The 19,518-nt window shown below is 37.5% G+C and overlaps 1 protein-coding gene across 1 annotated transcript; it reads right to left on the bottom strand.

Moving 5' to 3' along the window:
• ARCN1 (archain 1) lies at window positions 1-18,278 on the bottom strand. Its single transcript, XM_079105282.1, has 9 exons — window positions 18,015-18,278; window positions 15,012-15,191; window positions 14,671-14,876; window positions 13,026-13,190; window positions 9,435-9,600; window positions 7,369-7,516; window positions 6,495-6,603; window positions 3,614-3,818; window positions 1-1,897 (listed from the first exon to the last, which is right to left on the bottom strand). Exons 1-9 carry the CDS (start codon window positions 18,210-18,212, stop codon window positions 1,808-1,810), a joined length of 1,467 nt encoding a protein of 488 aa, XP_078961408.1. The 5' UTR covers window positions 18,213-18,278; the 3' UTR covers window positions 1-1,807.
• Window positions 18,279-19,518: the final 1,240 nt, after the last annotated feature.

The following is a 19,518-nucleotide window of genomic DNA, read 5'->3' as shown; positions in this document are numbered from 1 at the left end:
TCATTTTATAATACTCTTTATTTGATTAAAGAATTTACTTTCTTTGTGTACACTGGAATGTTATATTCCCTATGTATTTTACAGGGTTACAAAATGTCTCTCATTTTAAATATTACCCCAAAAGTAATTTCAGAAAAAAAAAATTGGTGAAATTAAACTTGACTTTTTAAAAATCATATAGACAAGCAACTCTCAAACAAAACTGGATTAATAAGATTTCTTGCCTACTTAACTACATGACAGACTTCTTGTCCCAGTCCCCTTCCTCAGAAAAACCTCATGTGGAAACCAAGCTAGAGATAAGGATTCTTCCCTGATGCAGTTAGGGGAAAGGGAAAGGCCAGAAATTTCTTTGGCAAGCAATTCCAGCCATGGCCATTTGTGACTGCTTTGCTTCAAGTACAGTACTCTTTGCAGGGAGGGCCAGATGTTCAGAGGGAGCAGTGCTCTCCAAACACAAAGAGCAGGAGGTCATCTATGGTCACCTGCCTTTTCACACTGCCAGGGGCTGCAGGCCTGCAGCCACTCAACGCCCACCCTACCAAGTGCAATACTGGGTTAAAGGTCAAAGCTGGGCTGGCTGATGTTCTCCATTGAAAAAGTAATGGATGAAATGGAGCTGAGAAACAATCATTACATGAGACACTCACAAGGTTTAGGGGGAGGAAAAAGATTTCAGAGACAGGGACAGACAGGCTGGTGGAAACTGCTGGGTTGGCTGCAAGGAAATATGGTACACAAGAATAATCCCTACACAGCTAATATAATCAACTGCCTCTTGAAATACTACAACTTCAGTGGTGAGATGGAGTTTCTCTGATAGTTCAGGGCTAAATGGACTGGCACAAAGACTCTCTGAACCCACAGTCCACAAAATCATAACCTCTTTTCTGCAAGAAAGGAGAGGACTGATGAAAGAGCAACCAGGAAGAGGAAGGTGATGAACTTGAGGAATGTAAGTGGATTATAAAGGTTGTTTTGGCTCAAGTACCCAAAATGTAGAGAACTGGAAGCTTGAAGGGTTGTACTAGCAGCAGACATGATTACATGTGGATGTGAAATTCATAACTGAACATAACCATTCTTCTCTTAGACATCCTGGAGAGGGGACTGCACCATCTGAAAGCTGCTTCTCAGTTATTTTTAATATTAACACAAGTAGGAAGGAACGGGCCTTAAAAGGAAAACAACTTGGCAAATAATGGAGGGATGGATGGCCATGGGAAAAGGATAAAAAACAACCTTATCTTTTTAACTTCTAGACTCCATACCCCTTAAATAGTTCACCTGTTTTGTCCAAAAAATCAATGGGTTAGATAACCTTTGTTCCAGGAGTGCCATATACAATGCCTATGTACAGATGATCCCAGTGCTTGATTGAATGTACAGAAAGAAAAGCTAATGGTAAAGGAAAGGAGTATGAAAGATTAAAATTTTCTACAGAGAAAACTTTTAAAAACAAAGTATGAAATATAACTATATTTAGGGATTAAAAGGAGCAACTTAGGCGAAGGCAAGGTGTTTACAGGGGCATTCTCTGGAGAGCTTGCTTTACTGCTGGCCAGTAAAATCTGCCAAAGAAATCAGCAGCCTTTCCCTTTATGTTTGTGTCATTTCTTTATCGAAGAATGTCTCCATGACACTGAAACACTGGGGGTGAGTTGAGGGTCCTTGCGCGCAGAGAACGTGCACTGTATCAGAAAAAAGGGTCTCCAATGGCTTGTAAATTTGGAAAAATTCTTCAGCCACTTTTGGCTTCTTCTTTATAAATGTGAAAATTTTCCTTTCTGGTTCTTTCTTCTTGGTACTACAGGATTTCATACTTATCCACTAGGAAAGTGGTCTCTGTGGAAAACCTGACAGGGCTGTTTCCATCTACCTGGGTCACTTTGGTAACCTAGGAAAATAAACAAAAAGTATTGTCAAGCAAAAGGAAGATAATTCTAGTCTCCAAAAAGCTAACCAAATCCTCATTACAGATCAAATTCCCTAAAAGTAGTATTAGAAGTAGCTTAGAAATACTAAAAATTCTTTAATTCATAACTGCAGTTCACTGTGTAACCCTTCCCCTTCAACATGACTCATTTGCTTTCTAGAAAGAGAAAGGACAATTGTTGTCATGAGATGTACAGCAGAATTAATAATAGGAAGTAAAAGCTAAAGAATGAGTGGCCATAGCCCAGGCCCTACCCAAGAGAAACTATGAAATCACTGACGTTCTATCAGGATGATCAACTAACATGTTAACCCAAATTTTGATGTTTTAATTCTTTAACATTATTCATTTCATCTGTTCAAAAAAGTCTGTGTTCAATGTATAATCCACTAAGCTATCCCATGATACTGATTTTTTAAGGCATGGCTAGCTTCTTTCAATGAGATTCTTTTTCTAATAATAATAAATTTGAGTTTAATTAATTACCTGTAACAATGACACCTGTAATGACAATACATTACACAATACACAAACAAAACACAATACATGAACCACTGATTTAATATTTTCTAATGAGGTTCTGAGAGAGCAATCATATTGTCCTAATCATTGAATGGTCCCAAATAGGAAAACCATTTTGGGTTTAATCTCCCACCAGGCATAGTGGTACATGTTTATAATTCCAGCAGCTCAGAAGGCTTGAGGCAAGAGGATGGCAAGTTCAAAGTCAGCCTCAGCAAAAGCAAGGCACTAAGCAACTCAGTGAGACCCTGTCTCTAAATCAAATATGAAATTGGGCTGGGGATGTGGCTCAGTGGTCAAGTGTCCTTAAGTTCAATCCCTGGTACAAAAAAAAAAAAGTATCTCCCAATACTGATGGGATTATGCCACTAACTGAGAAAGACTGAGTACTACTCTTTAGATTCAAAAGATGAAGCTGTAACTTCCCAAGCACTTCCCAGGGAAACAGAGACCCCATGGGAAGATAAGGTAATGCCAGAACAATAAGACAAAGTTTGCAACAGAAATGGTTCATGATTATTTGCTATGGTTCATGATTAAAGGAGCTATGCTATAAAAAATCTGAAAATTGGCAAGTACAAATTATGACACAATGAAACTCACTATTTTATATAATATACAACAAAAAATCCTGAGCTACAGATGTGACTCAGTGGTAGAACACTTGCCTAGCATACATGAAGTCCTGGATTCAATCCCCAACACCGGGGGTCCGGGCGGAATCCCCAGTGGGGGTCATAGTGCTAAGATCAAACATAGGGATTCATGCATGCTAGGGCAAGTGTTCTACCAAGGAGCCACAGCCCCACTCTTAAAACTTTCTTTCATTTCTTGGGTAGAACTGATAACAAGGCATTACAAAATCATGCATCGAGTGTTCTAACAAGTGGATTTTAAATATATGAGGTTTAAGGAGACAACTAAATGTACACCCCACAAGTACTTTAATGCACATTCCATATTCAATTTTTTTTGTCTGATCTACACAGGAAATCTTAGGTGAAGCAGGTGAGAAATTTGACCATAAATAGTCAGAAATGGAATCTGCAGGGGACATTAGCTTTTCTGATTTTTGCTCTGACATGAAGCCATACTACCCAAAAGCCCTCTATCCCACTCATTTTCTCATATATGCAATCTATTAAAATGGAGTACCTGTATGTTACAATAATTTTTTTTGGAGATGAAAGAAACTTGAACAGGGAAGAAGTCATTAGGCTGCCCAGCAATACTAAACTCCAGGCTGCCACTCTTATTTTTGGCATCAATCACTGGCAGGCACCACTCCAAGGTATTTCGTCGACTGTCATGTCGATATTCCCCATCAATCTCGCCAATCACTGGTGCACCAACACCCGATCTGTTGTGAGAAACATCTGGTCAAGTTAGGTGTCCAGAGCTTGAAGAACTCTAAGGAAAATCAACCCCAAACTGGATTATGCTTCTCAAATTCAGCTTCAAATTTTCTAGGACTGCAGTTTTCATGCAGTCCTAGAAGAGACTCCCTAATAAAAACTTCAAGGATCAAAGTCCTAGCACCCTGGCTAAGGCTCTCCCTCAATTCTCTACAGATGCAGGTATACACAACAATAGGTACTTGGCAGATAGACCTGCGAGTTAGTAGGGGTCTGAGACTACGAATGAGTGAAGCAGGGTATGTTTCCAAAAATCCTACACTAATGATTTGTTATAATTTACACAACTCAACTCTCTTTAAAGGTAACAATGGAAAATAAAGCAGGTTAATAACAGTTTGAGGGGGTGGCAGTACTTTAAACACCAATAATAGAGATGAATTTTGATTTGAGAGAATCTGTTTTCAGTAAATTGCAGAAGTTTCAAAACTGACTTAACCTGATGCCAATGGGTTTATTTCATTTATAATCCAGTAACTGGACTCTTATTTGATAAATGGAAGCACAATTATTCCTGGGCAAGTGAAAACATAATGGGAGAAAAAGATATATGGTTGTTTTTATTCTACAAGAGAATCAGGGCTAGTTAGGATGTACTTTGTACCCCCACCCATGGCTAACAGGCAGTTTCACCAACTCCTACACATTCTAAATATACCATCTTTTAATTCACTAGTGACATTCAATGCTTGTATTAGGGGAAGGGTAAATACGGGGAGACACAGAAAGCTTAAGGGTGGCATAAGACATTTATTAACTCTTCCCTATCAATTTTATGGTCCTAGTTCTTTTATATCCCTTCTCTGTGTCCCTTATTCCAACTCTGATCTCTTCAACTTTGATCAGTTGTAGACAAAGAAGTAAAATGCCATCTAAGGGTCTCTTCTAGAGACCATTGCAAAATTGAACCAAGACACAGGAAACCACCATAACCACAATTATAGTGTAGACAGAGAGGCCTAAAAATTGTGGCAACCTAAAAATAGTCTAGTAAAATAAATCTCCACAAACAAAACCCCATATGTTACCAACGCCCAAATCCTACGATGGTTCGAGGCGGCCATCTATATTGTTCTACAAGAATAACCGAGTTGTAAATAAGATAGTTACCCCATTAAAGGGGATATTGGTAATTAAGTATATCTTTAAAAATGGAAATAAGAGCAGGGCACAGTGGTGCATGCTTGTAATTCCAAAGGCTCGGGAGGCTGAGGCAAGAGGATTGTGAGAGCAAAGTCAGTCTCAGCAACTTAGCAAGGCCCCAAGCTACTTAGTGAGATCCTGTCTCTAAATAAAATATAAAAAAGGGCTGGGGATTTGGCTCAGTGGTTAAGTGCTCCTGGGTTCAATTCCCAGTACAAAAAAAAAAGGAAATAATAATGACTAAAACCAGACGTGACAATATAAAGGCCTGAATTATCAAAAAGTGAACAGAATTATAAATCAAGTTAGTACCATTTTCTCTACAATAATAAGTTAAGCAAAATAACAGTAAAGATCCTCTAAGAATATACTCACTGTTTTTCATAATCAAACCTTGTACTTATTTGGGGGTAGGGCAGCTGGATTCACTGGCGAAGTACAAATGTACAACTCATTGAAAATGTAACTGAGGGGGCGGGGGTTGTAGCGAAGTAGTGGGATGCTTGCCTAGCATGTGTGAGGCACTAGGTTTGATCCTCGGCACCGCATATAAAAAAATAAATAAAATAATAAAGGTCCATTGGCACCTAAAATATATATATTAAAAAAAAAAAAAGAAAGTATAACTGAGGAAATAAACTTGAGGTACAGAGTATTTCCTGATGATCCTAGAGAGTAGGACACTTAAATGCACAGCAAAAAATTACTAGAATTAAATTTTGGGGGGGTGACATTTTCCTTTTCTTGATTGTGTTGACAGTTTCAAAGGTATATGTGTCAAAACTTAACCACAATGCACAACTTGAATATGTATAGTTTATTATATGTAAATCATTTTTAAAACAATTAGAAAATTTACTGAAACTAATGTAGATATTTTGTTTCAGCAAAAATCAACAATTTCACTGAACATACTCTCATCTTCAGTGATAGTTCAGAAAGCAAGTGAAAAATAAAAATTCAATCTGACAGACTCAGTTTCTTTGAAACTTACAAAACAAAACAGAGATGTGACTCAAAAGTGGCTTCTCCTTCTGGAAACCTTCATTACTACATGAAGAAGCTAAGAGGTAATGCCCAGCTCCAGAACTAAAACTGGCTTTTTTGTTTGATTGGTTTGGTCTGAAAGTTGAAGTGTGTACACTCAATGTCTTTTAACAAATGTATGCAGTCTTGTAAGCACCATCAAAATCAAGTCACAGAACATTTCCATCAGCCCCTGTAGTTCCCTTCTGTGCTTTCGTAGCCAAATACCTTCCCCTTTACCTCCTGATCTCATTCCAAGAGTACCACCTTTTCCAGAAAGTCTTGGAAGTACAATCATATTATAGGCAGGCTTTTGTGTCCTGCTTCTTTTACAACTGGTCTTTTTAAAAAGCAAATATCTTAGAATACACTGGGAGCAAGGTGTTTCCTCTAAAAAGACCAGTTCTATGAGCTAACATAGGGAACATGATCATGAGGAGGACACCACTTACGGAAGTGGGATGGTGATAACTACATCATTCAGCTCTAAATTATCTTCTTGTAGCTCATATTCTATGTTGACATCACAGCCGTTTCCACTCTCAGAGGGCCAGCAATTAACTGAGGAGTAAAACAAAGCAGTCATACTAGAACATCAAAAAAAGCAAAACTGCCTCTTGACATTTTGACTAAAATCAAGTGTAGAAAAAGAGTGGATAAAAGGTGAGACAGCAAATCCAAGCTAATTAACATCTGCAGGCCTAAAACTTCCTAATATAAACTATATTAAACATAATGGTCCCAAAACCAAAGCCATGAAAAATTTAAGTGAAGCCAGGCACAGTGTTGTGCACACCTGTAATCCCAGCTACCCAGAAGGCCAAGGGAAGAGGATTGCAAGTTCAAGGCCAGCCTGGGAAACTTAGTGAGAACCTGTTTAAAATGGAGGGGAAAAACAGGGGAGGGGGGGGGCAGGCAAGGTGGCCTGAGAAGCTGTCAGGAGGATCTCAAGTTCAAAGCCAGCCTCAGCAAAAGTGAGGCACTAAGCAACTCAGTGAGACCCTATCTCTAAAAAAATATTTAAAACAGGGTGGGGGATGTGGCTCAGTGGCCAAGTGCCCCGAGTTCAATCCCCAGTACCTAGTCCCCACAAAATAGAGGGGTGGGATAGGGAAGTAGGGGCTGGGAATATAGCTTACTGGTAGAGTGCCTCTGGCTTCAATATACAGTACCACAAGAAAACAAAAACAAAAATTAAAAACAATTTTGAAAGAAGATCATTTTGTTAAAAATAACTTTGCTATGGCAAAATGATAAAAGTATACAAGATAGGATTATTTCAAGTTCTCAGTGTATGGCTAAATGGAAATGGTCAGAGGCACTTACTTGTCAATGGAATAAAAGATTCCTCTGTGGTCTGTAGTCTCCACTTTAGCACTCCTACATCACTATTGACTGGAAATGACTTCTCTGGATTCTTTAAGCCAATTAGAGACTCTGAGGTGAAAAGTTTTTTATCCACATTTGGATGGGTCTGAAATGAGACAGGAAGGAAAACTTAGGTTCAGAAAGGATAAGACAAGAAATAAACTCCCTCTGGGCTTATGTGGCCCATAATCTAAACATTTAACATAAGGTGTCTAAACTGGGCACAGTGGTACATACCTGTAATCCCAGCAGCTCAGAAGGCTGAGGCAGGAGGATTGCAAGTTTGAGACCAGCCTCAGAACTTAACAAGGCTCTAAGTAACTTAGCAAGACCCTGTCTCTAAACAGAATATAAAAAAGGGATGGGGATGTGGATCAGGTGTTAAGCATGGGTTCAATCTCTAGTACCAAAAAAAAATGAAACAATTTATAACTGAAAAAGTCAAAGACCAATAACTAAGTCCTTTCCAAATACTTCACAGGGAGCTGTTTCTAGCAGAAGACTAAATCACGGGATAGGGGTGTAGCTTAGTGGTGAAGCTCTTGCCTAGCACAAAAACAAGTGCACAAAGACCTAGGTTTGATTACTAGCACCACACATGCACATACACAAAGGATGACTGAGGTCAGATGATAATCAGCTGCCAGGATCAGATAGCAGTCTTGGCCTTATATAAAACAGATAAGAGAGGGAAAAGCTCTACAGAGTCTAGTTGCAGTTTTGCCTTAGAGAACTTAAGTTATTCAAGCTCAGGTCATTAAGACTGCCTGATCTTTTTAGCTAGGTATGGTGGCACAAGTGTGTAATTTCAGGCAGGAGGACCACAAATTCAAAGCTAGCTTCAGCAACTTAGCCAGGCCCTAAGCAACTTAGCCAGACCCTGTCTCAAAATAAAAAATAAAAAATGCTGGGGATGTGGTTCAGTGGTTAAGTACACCTAGGTTTAATCGCTGGTTTGGAAAAAAAAAGTGTCACCTTTTTAAAAGAAATCAATAAATTATATTAGGAGAAAAAAAGAAAAGTAAACCACATATGTGGAGTAGCAGTCCACATATACTTTAATAGCTAGCAAATCTTGTAAAATTATAAAACCATCACGTCCAGAAGAGAACTCTGCTGATTATGGGGGGAAACAGGCAAAAATACCCTCTTCTCTGAAAAGGTTTTGCTGTTGAACAAGATGTAAAATCAACCACCTAAATAAAATGTGACAAGAACCACCATAATGAGAAGATAAAAAGGGCTCAAATACTTTTAATACTTGGAACACATATTTATTTTTTAAGGATCTTATGCACTTTTCAAATATACCATTACTAGATACTGCCATTCAACTAATAAACACTGGCAGTTTATAAAAGACAGTATGACTAAATTTATTGTCATACCTGTTTTAATAAAATACCTCCTTATGAAGTTTTTTGTTTTTTTTTTTAAACAAATTTAACCCACTGAGGCACATCTCCAGCCCTTTTTTCTTTTTGAGGCAGGTACTGTTAAGTTGCTCAGGGTGGTCTAGAACTTTTGATCCTCCTGTATAGGCCTCCGGAGTCACTGGGATTATAGGCATGTGCCACCACGTCTGGCAAAAAAAAAACCCTATATTTTAAGTAATAACCTAAATGTATTATTTTACTTATATAGTTAAACATCTCTATCTCTCTATTGTTAGTGATATGAAGTCACCTACTAAATTTCAAAATGATCTTTCATTCAATCCCAATATTAAAAAGCCATTCTAATATTTCTACTGTCAATCACTCTCAGGAACCACTGTATGTAATATATTAACTTCTTTCCTATGCATCTACAATGGCACTAGCTCTATTACTTCAATAATTTTCTGTATTCTGTGGTTCATAGGAGGAATTTAGCTGAGAAACACTGTGGTTTGGGTTAGGAATGTAGCTTGGTGATGGGGCACTTGTCTACTATGTATAAGGCCTGGCTCAATCCCTAGCACTACAAAAAAAAAATTAAGATTATGACAACTGTTTTGGGTTTACCAAAGTCTAAATACATACCTGTAGCTGTACCCCTTTCTTATCTTCATTTTCCACATGAAGCCGAATTCGGCCAAATTTGTCATCTGAGATCCTAAGCATGATCATGCCATGCAATTCCATATTCTGTAATCCTCCATCCCGTCCACAGGTTAGCGTGATCTTTTCTTCAATCTTCATATGCACGCTATAAAGAAAAAGTAGTTAATTTGTTGAGAAAGGTAGAAATCAAAACACTCTTTCTCCAGGGTTTAATGGTGATTAGCCAACAATATTTTTTAATTTTTTTTTAGTTGTAAATGGATATAACAACTTTATTTTATTTATTCATTTATTTTTATGTGGTGCTGAGGACCGAACCCAGTGCCTCACACAAGCTAGGAAAGCACTCTACCACTAAGTCACAACCCTAGCCCCCAACAACCATTTTTAAGATGCTGCTCTTTATCAAAATTTAAAGCATTATTCTCTTTGATTCAGCAATTCCTCTCTAGAAATTTTTTCTAAAAATATATTTTCACCTGTGCAAAGCAATGTATTGTTATTTATTGAAAAATTGTTTGTAGACTGGGTATGGTAGTATACACCTATAACCCAAGCAACTTTGGAGGCAGAGACAAGAGAATGCAAGTTTGACAATAACAAGGGTTAGTGAACCCTTGTTTCAAAATAAAAAGTATAAAGGGCTGGAGATGTGGTTTAACAGTGCCACAAAACAAAACAACAACAACAACAAATACTATTAACAACAACAAAAAGAATCATTTGTAATAAGAAAAGTTTAAATGTCCATCTTGAAATGTCCATCTTTATGTATGTTTAAATACATAAAGGGATATCCACATGAATGAGTACTAGGCAGCTATGGATTGGGGGGAGAAAAAAACTGAAAAATCTTTTTCCTTGAAAACAATTCTAAACTTTTAAAAAATTAGCTGAGCACAGCGGTATATGCCTGTAATCCCAGAGTCTTGGGAAACTGAGAAAGGAGGATTGCAGGTTTAAAGCCAGCCTCAGCAATCTGGCAACGCCTTAACTTAGTAATACCCTGTGCAACTGAGTTATGGTTCAGTGGTTGAGCCTCCCTGGGTTCAATCCCTGGTTAAAAATAATAGTAATAAACCTTAAGAAATTAAAAAATAAGCAGGCCATGGTGGTGCAGCACATCTGTAATTCCAGCTACTTGGGAGGCTGAGACAGGAAGATCCAAAGTTCCAGCCAGCCTATTTTTATTGAGAGACCCTGTCTCAAAACAAATACTAAAAAGGCCTGAGGATGTAGAGCAGTGAGTGGTAGAGCACCCATGGGTACTCCAGCATTACTACTACTACTACTACTACTACTACTACTACTACTACTACTACTACTACTAGTAAACCCTAAATGAGGATATTACTATTTACAAAATAATTAAATGCAAACAAGCAATTGCATAATGTATCTAGAATGCTGTTTTTCTTTTCTTTTCTTTTTTTTTTTTCTTTTTGTTACCAGGGATTGAACTCAGGGGTGCTGATCCACTGAGCCACATCCCTAGCCCTTTTTTACATTTATTTTGAGACAGGGCATCACTAAGTTGCTCAGGGACTTGCTAAGTTGCCGAGGCTAGTTTTGAACTCTTGATCCTTCTGCTTCAGCCTTTCAAACTGCTGGGATCTGAGCCATGGCACCTGGCTAGAATGCTGCTGCTTTGTATAAAAAGATGAAAAGAAGCCAGGAATGGTGGCACAGTCTGTAATCCTAGCTACTTAGAAGGCTCAGGTAGGACGATCATAAGTTCAAGGCTTGCTTGGGCAAATTTGCAAGACTGTCTCAAAATAAATAGAAAAGGCTGGGGATGTGGCTTGGTGGTTGAATGCCCCTGGTTTCAATCCCCAATACCACAAAAACAAATGAACAAAAAAGATTCATAAACATTTTTATTCTTCTATACATCATAGATCTCTTCAAAAGGATACACAAAAAGCTAGGTAATGTCAGTTTTTCCACAATGAAAAACTTACATGTCTAGATGGGAGGAAGACATCTTATATTAACACTTTTTGAACCTTTTGAAATTTGTCCTATAGAAATATATAACTTAATAACAATACAAGTAAAATTAAAAAGTGTTGCTGTATGGGCGACTATTAAGTACAACCTACCCAAATTCTGTGATAAAACTATTTTTAGTTGAAAGAACTGCTGAGGCTACAATGAATATTCATTCTCTATTTCCACCTCATTTTCCTCAAAACAAAGGTTTCAATTCAAACTCAAGACCACAAAGGACTGTGTCTTAAGATAATGCAGGGTCCCATTTGACCTTCACAAGCTTTTCTGCATTCAAGAGGTTCTTCATGATTAAAAAGAGCCTCAATCTCTAATACCTGATGGTCTCCAACCTTTGTTTAAAAGCATGATGCCTTTGTTTCACTCAAAGCAGCCAAGAGGAATAGTACAGGCACTTTAGTAAGCCAAGAGAATTATCTGGACGTTAACTATTCATTTTCACACAGAACAGAACACCTAAAGAGTAAATACTCTGCTTTTATGTAGACCTAACTGAGGTACCCTCCCAGACTCATCTTTCACTTGACCTCAATACCATCAGCAACAGTAGAAGGTCTGGGCTCAAGAGAAGAAATCTGAGTCATGAAAATGTGAACTTGATTAACTGCCACTTAAAAATGTTACAAACCACTGGCCCAACCCTGAGATAAAAGACAAACCAAAGTATTCTACACTGGGCTCGAATACTAAAAAGGCAAAATATGTTAACCTGCTGTTGAAGTTACTTATAAATTTTGGATTGAAGAGTGGTTTTTCTTACAGTTTAATTAGAAAGACATGCCAAAATATAGTGTAGAGTCATCATAACTCTAGACTTCTCTCTCAAATCCATTTTCAAACTTTTTTGGTACTAAGGATTGAACTCAGGGGTGCTTTAACCCCTGAGTTACATCCCCAGTTCTCTTTTTTTTTTTTTTTTTAATTATTTTTATATTTATTTTTAGTTGTTGATAGACCTTTATTTTATTCATTTATTTATATGCAATGCTGAGAATGAACACAGTGCCTCACATATGCTAGGCAAGCACTCTACATTAAGCCACAACCGCAGCCCTTTTTAATTTTTTATTTTGAGACAAGGTCTTGCTGAGGCTGGCCTCAATCTTGGAATCCTCCCGTCTCAGCCTCCTGAGTTTCTGGGCTTACCAAACGCAGTAAATTCAAGCTCATTTTAAGAGACATGCTACACACGAGACATGAAGACAAGTCATTTTTTTAATTTACCCAATAAAACGTAAGTTCTAAACTTTGTATAAAATGGGTGACTTAGAGTCAGCCCCCAATCATGGTTAAAACAGAAAGAAAGAAAAAAGACCTTAGGTTAATACCTAGAATATATTCTGTATACATCTTTCAAATCAGGAAATCCCAAAAGGCACAAAATATGGGACTGAGGGTGTAGCTCAGTGGTAGAATACTTGCTCAGCATATGTGAGGTCCTGGGTTCAATCCCTAGTATACCACTCTACCCTTGACCCAAAAAAAAGAATTTATAGCACACTGAAAGAGGATTTTTAAAAAATGTAATGTTCTGAACTTATTGAAAGAATTAATACTTACCTTTCCATATTAATAGGCGGAGCATGCACTTTGGTTGCTTCAGAGGTACGTTTGCCTATATTAGAGGACATGATAGTTTCACCTTCAGATTTCAATTTGTCCACAAAGTTATCTACTTCCTTTCCTTTGGCTCCAAGTTTCAAAGCCTTGCTGGGGCCTGAAGGCCTAGGTGGAAGAAAACAAAATAAGAACATATACATACACACACACACATGCCCAAAACATTAATGGCTCCCATATCAAAGAAGCTTTCCCTGAAGCTATTCTTTTCTTTGGGGGTATTGGGGATTGAACTCAGGGGCAAATGACCACTGAGCCACATCCCCAGCCTATTTTGTATTTTATTTAGAAACAAGGTCTCACTGGTTGCTTAGCGCCTTGCTTTCGCTGAGGCTGGCTTTGAACTCATTGATTCTCCTGCCTCAGCTTCTCAAACCACTGGGATTACAGGCATGTGCAAACACACCTGGCTCCTGAAGCTATTCTTTAAGAGGAATATGAAGACTTTAAATAGAAAATCCAAGCTTCTGGGGCTGGGGTTGCGGTTCTGTGGTAGAGTACTTGCCTAGCATGTATGAGGCACTGAGTTTAATTCTCAGCACCACATATAAATAAGTGAATAAAATAAAGCTCTATCAACATCTAAAAAAAATATTAAGGTGCTGGGGATATAGCTCAGTTGGTAGAGTGCTTGTCTCGCATGCATCGGGCCCCAGGTTCAATCCACGGCACCACCAAAAAAAAAAGGCAATAAAATCTAAGCATCCTAGTGCTGGTGGACAAGTAGACTATGTCTAATACGAACCTGACCAAACTGATAGTCATTATTAATATGTAAGCTTCAAGTACCCAGACCAAATGTGGGGTTTTTTTTTTTTTTTTTTTGGTACCAAATATTGAACTCAGAGATGCTTCACCACTGAGTCACATCCTTAGTTAGCTCTTCCTATATTTTAATTAGAGATAGGATCTTGCTAAGTTGCTTAGGGCCTTGGTTAGTTGTTGAGGCTGACTTTGAACTCAAGATCCTTCTGTCTCAGTCTCCTGAGCTGCTGGGATTACAGGTGTGCACCACAGCACTTGGCCCAAATATGCATTAAAAATAAAAAAAATATATATATATAACATATATATATATGTTATATATTTTCAGTTGTCAATGGATCTTTTGTTTTATTTATTTATATGTGGTGCTGAGGATCAAACCCAGTGCCTCACACGAGCCAGGCAAGCGCTCTACCACTGAGCCACAACCTCAGCCCTCCCAAATATGCATTTTTATAATCATATATGATCAGATGAAGACTGTAACTTCCATTCAGATAAAATTTTGCATATAACTTCAAGTAGTTCAGAAATTCCTTTTAAACATTAAGACTAAAAATCCACGTTCCACAGTTAAATATCCCCTCCCTTCCCCACATAAGGCAATTCTAGGAGGAAACTAAGGCCATGGCATGATTTGTAAAATAACTCTCTTTTACGTAAAAGGAATAATATCATATTCCTATATCTCCTTTATTCTCATATTTTATGTAGCCAAATTTATATCACATCTTACTTCATCAAGGCCCTCACTAATCGCTAATCACCCCAAAGTACACACATCCAGCTTTCTTCTGGCTGGTAATACACTGGATTATACCTAGCTGGTGCAGGTGCCACTTTTGGTTTATCAGTTTCAATGATGGTTTCTGTAATCATGGCAGCTGTGCTGCCTCCAGATACTGCAGAGCTACCAAATCCCCCAAATCCTGGTGCTTTTTTCCCTTGTCTCTCTGCATCTCTTCGGGCCTGTTGTAATTCTTTTGCTTTACGCCGCATCTCAGCCTTAGCTTCACGTTCTTGAGTCTATGAAAAGAGACATGTGGATATAACTTTGAGTACAATCTACATTATCAAGTAAAAACAGGAAAATCAGATTAGTGAAAGGAAAGTTAAAAGAAAGACATTCAAACCAGCAGTTGCAATGAAGACCCCACTTACCTCTCTGACTGCTCTGAACACTTTCTCTTCATGAGAATCCATTTCTGTGAAGGTTCTGATCTGTGCAAGGTTAACATTCTCCCGGTATCCCAGGGCAACAATTTCATCAAAAGCAAAAATCAAATCAAAACAGTGCTCAGATATTTCATTCTCCTCTAAGGCTCGGCAATACTCTGGAATCTAATTGTGGACAGTAATGGAAAAGAAAGATTTTGTATTTATTAGCAGCTTTTCCAAGTCTTATTCTTTAAAGTACATAAACTTCAGTAAACCTGAATACCTTTCTTAGCTCCTTCCACTCTATTTTTTTTAAATTTATTTTTATTGTAAACAAATGGTATACATGTTGTTTCTGTTTGTACATGGAGGAAGAGCATACCATTTGCGTAATCATATATTTACATAGGGTCTTCCTCAATTTCTTTCTTCAATGTTTTGTAGTTTTCATTGTAGAGAACTTTTACCTCTTTGGTTAGATTGATTCCCAAGTATTTTATTTTTTTTGAGGCTATTGCAAATGGAATTGTTTTCCTCATTTCCCTTTCAGCTGTTTCCACGCTTGCGTATAAAAATGCTTTAGATTTATGCGTGTTGATTTTATAGCCTATTTTGCTGAATTCATTGATGAGATCTAGAAGTTTTCTGGAGGAGTTTTTTGGATCCTCTATAGAATCATGTCATCAGCAAATAGTGACAGCTTAAGTTCCTCTTTTCCTATTCATATCCCTTTAATTTCTTTAATCTGTCTAATTGCTCTGGCTAGAGTTTCGAGAACAATGTTGAATAGAAGTGGTGAAAGAGGACATCCCTGTCTTGTTCCCATTTTTAAAGGGAATGGTTTCAGTTTTTCTCCATTAAGAATGATGTTGGCCATGGGCTTAGCATAAACAGCCTTTACAATGTTCAGGTAAGTTCCTACTATCCCTATTTTTTCTAGTGTTTTGAGCATGAAGGGGTGTTGTATTTTGTCAAATGCTTTTTCTGCGTCAATGGAAATAACCATATGATTCTTATCCTTAAGTCTATTGACATGATGGATTATGTTTATTGATTTATGGATGTTAAACCATCCTTGCATTCCAGGGATGAACCCCACTTGATCGTGGTGCACAATTTTCTTAATATGTTTTTGGATACGGTTTGCCAATATTTTGTTAAGGATCTTTGCATCTATATTCATCAAGGATATTGGTCTAAAATTTTCTTTCCCTGATGTGTCTTTTCCTGGTTTGGGTATGAGGGTGATATTAGCTTCAAGAATGAGTCAGAAAGATTAAAAAAAAAAAAAAGAATGAGTTAGGTAGGGTACCCTCCTTTTCTATTTCCCGGAATACTTTGAGAAGGATTGGAATGAGATCTTCTTTGAACGTCTTGTAGAACTCGGTTGAGAATCTGTCTGGTCCTGGGCTTTTCTTGGATGGTAGATTTTTAATGGCTTCTTCTATTTCATTGCTTAATATTGATCTGTTTAAATTGCGTATGTCCTCCTGGTTCAGTTTGGGAGGAGCATATGTCTCTAGAAATTTGTCAATGTCTTCGGAAGTTTCTATTTTGTTGGAATACAGATTTTCAAAGTAGCTTCTCATTATGTTCTGTATCTCAGTGGTGTCTGTCATGATATTTCCTTTTGCATCACGAAGTTTAGTAATTTGAGTTTTCTCTCTCCTTCTCTTTGTTAGTGTGGCTAAGGGTTTGTCTATTTTGTTTACTTTCTCAAAGAACCAACTTTTTGTTTTGTCAATTTTTTGAATTGTTTCTTTTGTTTCAATTTCATTGATTTCAGCTCTGATTTTAATTATTTCCTGTCTTCTACTACTTTTGCTGTTATTCTGTTCTTCTTTTTCTAGGGCTTTGAGCTGTAATGTTAGGTTATTTAGCCGTTGACTTTTCATTCTTTTCTGGAATGCGCTCCATGCAATGAATTTTCCTCTTAGTACCGCTTTCATAGTGTCCCAGAGATTTTGATATGTTGTATCATCGTTCTCATCGACCTCTAAGAATTTTTTTATCTCCTCCCTGATGTTTTCTGTTATCCATGTTTCATTCAATAGCATATTATTTAGTCTCCATGTGTTGGAGTAATTTCTGTTTTTTTATTTTGTCATTGATTTCTATTCTCAGTCCATTATGATCTGATAGAACACAAGGCAGTATCTCTATTTTTTTGCATTTCCTAAAGGCTGCTTTGTGGCATAACATATGATTTATTTTCATGAAGGTTCCATGTGCTGCTGTCCACTCTTTATTTGAAGCAACACTTTGGCACAAAGTCTTTGTTTCTGTGCCTGCATCATTTAGACTTATCTAAAATACATGGCCAAACAAATTTCATAACTATAAAGGCAGATTAACTACTTACGAACCAGGATACTAGCTAAGTGTGATAATAAATACCTGTAATTCCAGCTACATAGAAGGTTGAGGCAGGGAGATTGCAAGTTTGAGACCAGTTGCTGGGTAACTTAGTAAGACTGTTTCAAAAGAGAGCAGCAGGTGAGCTGGGGATGTAGCTCAGTGGTAGACTGCCTGCTTTGTATACGTGAGGCTCTGGGTTCTATCCCCAGTACCACAAAAAAGGAAGGAAGGAAAGAAGGAAGGAAGAAATTCCTGCATTCTCTTTTGGGATACTTACTGTCTATGACAGGATCCAATAAATGTCTGCTGAATGAAAGAGGAGTTGTAACAATATGCTGCTGAAAAGGGAGAACCAGAGCCTACAAACTGATAAGCATAAATTGTCTTGGAGAAAAAACTAGTTTCACACAAAAAAATGTAGAACCCAGTCAAGAGTGGTATCAAGCCTGTAATCCCAGCAACTTTGAAGGCTGAGGCAGGATTGGAAGTTTAAGGCCAATCTCAGCAATTTAGCAAGGTCCTAAGCAACTTGGTGAGATCATGTCTTAAAATTAAAAATAAAAAGGGCTGGGGCTATACCCCAGTGGTGAAGTGCCCCTGGGTTCAATCCCCAGTACCAAAAACAGGGTGGAACAGAAGGACTCTTACCACTCTGGAGAAGAGCCTTAGGGTTTCCAAATCTTCTAAAATGTTGCTGTTTTTGGTAGTGATTAGTACCATGTACAGTTTTTCCATAGGCTGGTAGACATATCTTACACTCTCCGTTTCAACAAATGTATGCTGTTTTCCAGTGTTCATGAGCTTTGGGAAAGCTGCTAATAAGCCTTCAATCCGAGTTCGGGTCATTTCCACAAACTGTCGAGAAACAATAGCCTTTCCTGCTTTTGTGCAGACTGCTGCTGCCAACAGCACCTGCCGGGAACACACATTGTAAGTAAGTACTAATTAATATTTCTTCATATCTGTTTTCTCAATGTCTCAAGGGATCTTAAATATATTGACACATTCAAGTTATTTAGTGACACAATTACTATTAAAATGCTTTCAAACTCCAGTGCTTCTTTAATTGTGGTATGTAATTTACAAGACAGACGTAAAGTAGAGGAAAATTAAACTATTATTCCAATTCTCGATAACATACCTAAGGAAAACTTAGTAAATAATCTTTCCAATTCTATACATATATTACTAATGGGTTAGTTGTGTTCCAGAATTCAGTTACTCTCTGATTTGGCACACCCATAAAGAATAACTTTAGTTTTTTTCTAAAAAAATTTCAGAGAATTCCACAGTCAAAACAGAAGTCAAATCCCCAGTACCAAAAAAAATAATAATAATAACAATTAAAATTTAATTTAAAAATTAAAGTTAAAATAAAAAAATAAAAGCAGAAGTGTGATCAGGCAGATTAAAGGCATTTAAGCAGGCTTTTAAGAAGACCCTGACCTTTCATTTTTACCTAGAATATGAAACCAATCCAGTGAGTCTAAATTTATCGTCTGCATTCCCATCCCCCACTATCCTATTCCTAGACAAACAACTGTATAATGAAAACTTAAATAACCCAATATTGCATATAGGTTTTGATAGGGGCAATGAAAAAGACCCAGCAGACTTCTTCCAGCATCTGGCATTTCATTAAACGAAATGAAGCACCAAAGGAAGAAAGGGAGACCTTAGATGCCAATACAGAGGAGTAAGAAAATTAAAGACAGAGTTTACAGTCTCTTAAGTGTTAGAATTCAAGAGTTCATAAGCACAAAAAACAAAAAACAGATTATTTACACATTTGGGAAGCCTAAATGCTAGGATATGACCTCTGAAGTATCAAAAAAGGAAGAAGAAAAAGAAGTAGTAATTAGGATATTTGGGAGACAATGATCAGCATACTTATTTCCAAGCAGCAAGATAAAAAATAGTTCATATATAATGGGCTGGGGATATAGGTCAGTTGGAGAGTGCTTGCCTAGTATGCACAAGGCCCTGGGTTCAATCGCCAGCACCCCGGCGGGGAGGGGGGGGTCATACTAGAAAATGTTTGATCTGTATCTTGCACAAGTAATTTCCCTCTATTGAACAGATTTTTACTTTTAAAGATTGATTTACTTCAAATGGATCCAGGTTTTCTTGTGTGAAATCTCAAAAGATAATA

Source organism: Sciurus vulgaris (genome assembly GCF_902686455.1).
Source record: "Sciurus vulgaris genome assembly, chromosome: 11".
NCBI classification, from domain to species: domain Eukaryota; kingdom Metazoa; phylum Chordata; class Mammalia; order Rodentia; family Sciuridae; genus Sciurus; species Sciurus vulgaris.
Note: the sequence above shows the minus strand (reverse complement) of the source record. Positions and strands in the feature narration are given on the sequence as shown.

What these genes read in the sequence shown, in the direction of transcription:
- ARCN1 (XM_079105282.1), bottom strand. Translation starts at nt 18,212, where the DNA reads ATGACCCGAACTCGGATTGAAGGCTTATTAGCAGCTTTCCCAAAGCTC. An exon ending in ATCTTTTATTCCATTGACAA is followed by an intron (nt 6,604 to 7,368) that starts GTAAGTGCCTCT and finishes TTTACTCCTCAG; the next exon opens with TTAATTGCTGGCCCTCTGAG. An exon ending in AAAATTATTGTAACATACAG is followed by an intron (nt 1,898 to 3,613) that starts GTACTCCATTTT and finishes TTATTTTCCTAG; the next exon opens with GTTACCAAAGTGACCCAGGT.